Below are 6,602 nucleotides of genomic sequence, written 5' to 3'. Positions count from 1 at the left end.
CATACCTCAGGCATCTGTGAAATGGGTTTCTGCCTGCCAGACAGGGCCATTTCCCTTACCTATCAAAGCCCATGCTAGTCTCTACACATGATGTTATCTAGAAGTCTGACCCTTCTCATCTCCTCCTCTACTGTATACTCCAACACTGTGCCAGTTCACAGACTTCCCTCCCCTCAGCTACTTGTCTTCTTTGTAACCCTTATGATTTTTCCATGAACCACTTCTCTAGCTCTAGCCATGTTCAGTCTGCTTCTTTTTTTCTCTTCTCTAGACTCCCTCCAGATGCCTCTGATTGTTATCTCTCTCTCACCTACAATAAAAACCTTCCCCCTAAACATGGAGCAGTCAGTTTGGTGGTTTCTTTACTGCATCCTCACTTACACCAGCACAGCCAATTTGCTGAAAGGAAAAGAAAATAACAAATTTTATATATATGTACCTGTCTATTCATCCATCCATCCATCCATCTATTTATAGATAATAAATCACATTTATAAAGTTTTCAAATTAGAAAGGAACGTAATGTTGTGTTTAATTGTTAAAGACAAAAGATACATTTATAATACCCAGTAACATCAAAGAAGCGCAGTAACAAAGACACTCTCATACTGCCGATCAAGATGTAGAATGCTGCACATGGATTTTTTGGCTTTTTTTTCTTTTGGCAAAAAGAAAGACAGAATACTTACCAAAGTTTATATCTGTCATTCTATATCCTTTAGCATACATGCAAATACACCCACACCTATACATTACTTGTAAGAATTTAACCAGTGGAGGTAATTGCATGTACACGGATACACAGATAAGTATTAACCTAAGAACTGTCAACAATCACAAAGGAAAACATAAATGTGTTGCTGAAGTAGATTACAGATGATATATAAAGTAGAGTATTTTATAGATAGGGTTTTTACACTTGATCTTAGCCAAAAGGCAGAGAAATGATTATAGATAGATTTTAAAATGGATAAGATGGACTTGTATGTTGGTTTGAGAGCTGTATAACGTAAAAGAGGAAATTTCTTGCAAACCTTCATGGTGGTGTTTTGAATGTGTGTGAGTGGATGTGTATGGCACATTGTGGTCTTCTGGTGTAGAAAGGCATTGGTGACATTCTGTGCCATTTGAGCTTTTACAATACAATGTATTTCATGGCTAATGACAAATTTAAATTGTAAAGAGATTTCCAGTTTGGAATAAAAATGAACAGGATATAGATTTCAAAGAAAAAGGAGGCTTCCAATTCATTAAAAAAAAACCATAATCTCTGTGGGTAAGAGAGACGTGAGCTCCATGTCCAAAGACATTTTTTGTGATAGTGATGCCAGTTGCTCTGGTTCACCAAGTGACAGTGTCATGGCAAGTCACTAAGCAAGTCATCCCTTGAACCATGGCATGAATGGCCAGATGGAGGAAAGGCCTAAGACTCAAGGATCTTGGAGCCAAACAACCCATGCTTTGTTGCAGTGTTAAATGTTGGTGGTGAGAAATTATAGTGGAAGAAGCAGCCATTCCCCGTTCTAGTAGAACGAGAATATTTCTAGATATTTAGACTAACAAAACTAGACATTAGTAATGACAGAGCCATGACAATTGCTTTGTTGCTCCTGCCAAGAAGAGGTCAAGAGAGGGTAAAAAGAGTTTTCTTGAGGTCAAGAACATTGAGGACAGCAGAGGACATGACATGAGAATGTTTGAAGCTTCCCAGACCCATGTAGAAAGCTCACTGTTTGTATCCTGAAGTTTGATTCGAGGGGAAAAAAAGATTAAGAAAAGTCCATCTTTCCTCTGTCTTTGGACAGCATTAGTAGGCAGGAATCAGAAGACAGGAATGTGACCCAGGTGTTAGTGATAAGCTTTGTCGGACACATACTCAGTACATTCTCTAACCCTGCTGTATTTCCTCACCTGACAGACATTCTCCCTGACTTTATAGGTGCCTCTCTGGCTAGAGAAATGGCAGATGAGCCCTCAGGCACTCCAGCACAATCAGCAAAACTTGAAATACTGTTTTTAAAGGAGAGAGATTGGACTACAATAATGGCTTCAGAGCTATCAAAAACAGTTATTGCTGGACCACACAGAATGGGAAACCCAAAGCCTCCATCTCTGACATCTAAATTTTATCCCTCTGAAATCTTTTAACAACTTCTTGGCATCTTACCTATTTTTTTTTTTGCATTCCTTCTCTTCTGCTATTCTATGCCTGTAGCCCATGTCAGCCTCTCTAATGCATCTCAACACCTTGATCCTCGATTCCAGTCTCTGCTTATGTCCTTATGTCCACATGGTTTATCTGCATTTCCCACAAATCCTCTGCCTACTACCTTCTTTTATGTCCTCTTTCCATCACTATCTTAGCCCATTCCCCCAGTCTACCCACCCACATGTATCATGAAGAAGCTAATTCATAGATTCAGATCAGATGAGAGTAGTAGATAAATTGGAGACATATCAATAAGACAGTAATACTGTCAAAAACGGTGATTAATTCTACAAATACATTAAAGGAGGAAGATGTACCTAGGTGATGACGTGATAGACAGCTGGGTAACAGAAAGCGGGATTGAGAACATTTTCCTGACAAAATGAGCCGTCAGAGTGTGATGGGCATTCACACAGATTTGTAACTTGAGGTTTAGAGGTGAAGAGAGAGAATTTACAGAAGAAATAATATTAAGTAGTGAGGGTGTTTAAAATGTTTAAATGGTTATGTTACAAATGTATTTTTAAAATTTAGAAAAATGAAAAGAATAACTGAGGGAAGCTGTTTTCCATCATGACATTTCTTACATATGAGTGGAGTTTTGTCATGTACAGTCAGGTCTGTAAGCTGCACAGATACACGTTCTCTAGAATTACTAGGGAATATGAAACCACAGAGCAATCTTCCTTCCCATATCCTCTGAATCTTATACAAGTTTTATAAGAGGAATGAGCCATTTCCTCTCAAGAATTAGATTGCATAGACAGACCAACTCTATCTGAACTTGAGGAATAAAGAAGACTCCTGAGGGGTATGCTTTCTGAGACACTCTGAGAACTCCAACTAAAAGGAACTTACAGTGACTAAAGGTAGAACTCATCAAAAGGCAGACCTAGGAGAACTTACGTACACACCATCATCTAAACCAAGGTATAACCTCTTTGGGCAATAATAATTATAATCCCTTAAATTAAGTTCTAAAATGGAAAGAGTTCTGAACAAATTGTTCTACTGTTTGACACTACAGGGCATCCCATGCTCAGCTTTAGTTTTAAAGGAAATAGGTGGAATGGAACCTTGAGAGCTCTTCAGGCTGCTGGCCGTCTCCCTGTGAATACCCTCCAGAGGGCAGCCTGCACATCAGGGTTCCTGAGACTGTAGATGAGTGGGTTCACCATAGGGTTGATGACAGTGTTGAAAATCCCAATAGCTTTATCCTTATCTGAAAGTTTGGTGGAACCAAGTCGCATGTAATTAAAGATTCCTGTGCCATAGAATATGGCAACCACAGTGAGGTGAGAGCTGCATGTGGAGAAAGCTTTCTTCCTGCCTTCAGCAGAGCGGATTCGCAGAACAGCAGCTGCCACATGCATATAAGAGGTAAAAATGAGTGCCATGGGGGTTCCTGCCATTAGGAAACCCACTCCAAAGAGCAGCAGCTCATTGAGCTGGGTACTGGAGCAGGACAGCTGGAAGAGCTGGGGAAGGTCACAGTAGAAGTGATTGATCACATTGGGGCCACAGAAGTTGAGTGTGGATATGGCCACAGTGTGGGTCAGTGCATTGCTGAAGGCACAAGCCCAAGATGTGGCCACTAAGATCCTCTGGACTGTATGGTTCATTCGGGTGCTGTAGGTGAGGGGCCGGCAGATGGCCAGGAAGCGGTCATAAGCCATGGCTGTCAACAGGAAGCAATCAACCCCAACCAACAGATGGAAGAAGAAGAGCTGTGTCAGGCAGTCTCCATATGGAATTGTACGCTTGTGGAGTAAGAGCCTAACCAACATGGAGGGAATAGTAACACTGATGCACCCCACATCCATCACTGAAAGATTCCCCAGGAAGAAGTACATGGGTGTGTGGAGTTTGGGTTCCACCAAGACAGCTGCCAGGATGCTCAGGTTGCCCCCAACTGTTGTCACATAAGCCAAGAAGAAGAGTATGAAGACAACTGGCCACAGTTCTGGTGTCTCCACCAAACCCAGCAGAATGAATTCAGTAACAGTGGTTCCATTGGCTCTAGGCTTCGGCTGCATGAGTTCCTTTTAAAGAAGCATGCAAGGAGGAAAACAATTAGACCTCTCAGTGAAGAGGAGAAATTTAAGTCATAGCTACTGTAAAATGTACAATTAGAATACTTAAAAGGGAAAATTATATCTCTCCATCCATTATCTTTTCTCCCTCCAAATGATGGAATTATATAATAATCTCAAAAGATAAGAGAAATAATTTGAAAATTATAACATGTATTGAGATATAGCCCTTAAAGAAACAAGGGCTATGTGCGTGTCAATGTGTCTGTGAGGTGTATCAGATCAATTGTCTAATGCACACACAGTTCACAGGCTAATCCCACTCTTCATGCTGAAGAAAAACCACCCAGTGTTTGGCTACTGTGACATAGTAAGATTTTCTAAAGGATAACATCTGATTATCTTGAGAAATAAATAAAAACGTTGAATGTTGGGGAAAATGGTTTACTGGAAGAAAAAGTGCTTTCAAGACAACAGGAGTTAAGATTTAAGAAGTTCTTATTTACTTATATGTCACCAGTGTACATAGATAGGAAACAATGAAAAATACATTCACTATTGTGCTTTCTTAAGAAGGGAAAGTCTCATGGTATAATATTATGAGAATGATACTCTGTGTGTGTGTGTGTGTGTGAGAGAGAGAGAGAGAGAGAGAGAGAGAGAGAGAGAGAGAGGGAGAGGGAGAGGGAGAGGGAGAGGGAGAGGGGAGAGGGAGAGGGAGAGGGAGGAAGGGAGGGAGGGAGACAGAGACAGAGACAGAGAGAGACAGATTGAGATTTCACTCTTACCATTGGCTTTAACAAAGGTGGCATTTATCCCTTGCTTGTTTCGGTTTTCCACATTGTCTACAGTTGACAGTTTTTAAATCCTATTTAGTACCAGCACCTGGAAATGGCCATGTAAACCTACTGAGTCCCACAGCACAATGAGCTAACTGAGCAAAGGAGAAACGGTGTCCTCTTTCTCCGCGGCAGCCAATGCCTTGGATGTGGACAGCTTTCTTGGGGCATTCTCTGATAACACTCAAGCTGGGAAACTTGCTCTGAGCTAGCACTACTCTAAGAACTTGGCATCTAATAGATAATAATTCCTCCAGCATCAGCACAGAATCACTGTTGTAATACTTCCTTCCCATCAATAAAAGCATGAGCATGCATCAAGCAAGCGGCACAGGCAGGCTTTACCCTGCAGAGCCCCTGCTCTTAACTACTAACACTGCAGTTAACTTCAGGATCTCAAGGGCTCAAGGCCTTGCCTTTCTTAACTTCTCCCTGAAGCTCTCTGAACCACTCTATGATTCAAAGTTCACCCATAATCCTTGTGGCTGTGCTTCCGTGGACTCCAATATCTTGTCTTTCAGGCAAATAGTTCAAGTTCCAATGAGCTCCCTTGTGGGTCACATCCACAGCAGCCTTTCATCTTAATTTCCTGTATCCTCATTGATGCTTCTGTTAGCTTCTCTGCATACAATGCCCTTGTAGTGTCTCCTGGCCACATCTTCACTACTTGGTACAAATTATGCTACTTCCAGAGCACTACATTGATAGAGTCCTCCCCATTCCAAAGTGACACTTATGTCTTCAATATTCCTTATGCACTTTGATTATATTTTACATGGTGCTTACCTTATAGAAATCATTTAGCTATTGACATAGTCACTCCAGTATAATTCAAGGGCAAAATCCACATCTGATTTCTCTTTGGGACCTATACTTAAGAAGAAGAACCATGAAAACTCACCTGATAATGTCACAGGGACCAGTGTGGTTTAGATGTGAAACACACAAAGAAACACACAAATTCATTCAGCTTTAGTGAAAGCAAAAGGGGGCTCTCTATATATACATTGTATAAGAGAGAGAAAAACAGACATTGAGACATCCCTGTCCTAGGGGTTTTCCATAATAATGTCAGCCTCTTGGGACCTCAAAATTAGTCCCAAGAAATGAGAGGAGGGTTGGGAACAGACAAGGTCAGATCAAAACACAAGCCCTAATAAACACCACCTTGGTGAGGCAGAGGAGTTTCACATCGTAGTGGGGACTCAGAATTTTTCCTGTGTCTTTGTTCTCACCCTCATATTGTCTACAGGCCCACAGAGGAGACAGGACACAAGCTCAGTTTAACAGGCAGGGGCATAAGGACTGTCTGCTGTCCCAAGTCACTCAGGGAATTATAGGTGGAGCCAGGACTGAAAAGGTTCCTGAAGCTGAGAATATATTTCCTTTACATGCCTGCTATAAACAGTATCTGGGGACTGAGCCAGGCTGGTTTCTAAGCTTTTGGATGAGGAGAGAAGCTACTTTGGGTCTGGGGATAAAGAGAAAACCCAAGAAAGAAGACTAATCAGAAGAGGCTCA

At 41.3% G+C, this 6,602-nt stretch overlaps 1 protein-coding gene across 1 annotated transcript; it reads right to left on the bottom strand.

Moving 5' to 3' along the window:
• Positions 1–3,297: 3,297 nt before the first annotated feature.
• LOC114613966 (olfactory receptor 3A1) lies at positions 3,298–4,257 on the bottom strand. The gene has a single exon (XM_028759431.1). It carries the CDS (start codon positions 4,243–4,245, stop codon positions 3,298–3,300), a length of 948 nt encoding a protein of 315 aa, XP_028615264.1. The 5' UTR covers positions 4,246–4,257.
• Between the last annotated feature and the right edge of the window lie 2,345 nt (positions 4,258–6,602).

The sequence above is a fragment of the Grammomys surdaster genome, unplaced genomic scaffold (genome assembly GCF_004785775.1).
Source record: "Grammomys surdaster isolate TR1022 unplaced genomic scaffold, NIH_TR_1.0 126278, whole genome shotgun sequence".
Classification (NCBI taxonomy): domain Eukaryota; kingdom Metazoa; phylum Chordata; class Mammalia; order Rodentia; family Muridae; genus Grammomys; species Grammomys surdaster.
Note: the sequence above shows the minus strand (reverse complement) of the source record. Positions and strands in the feature narration are given on the sequence as shown.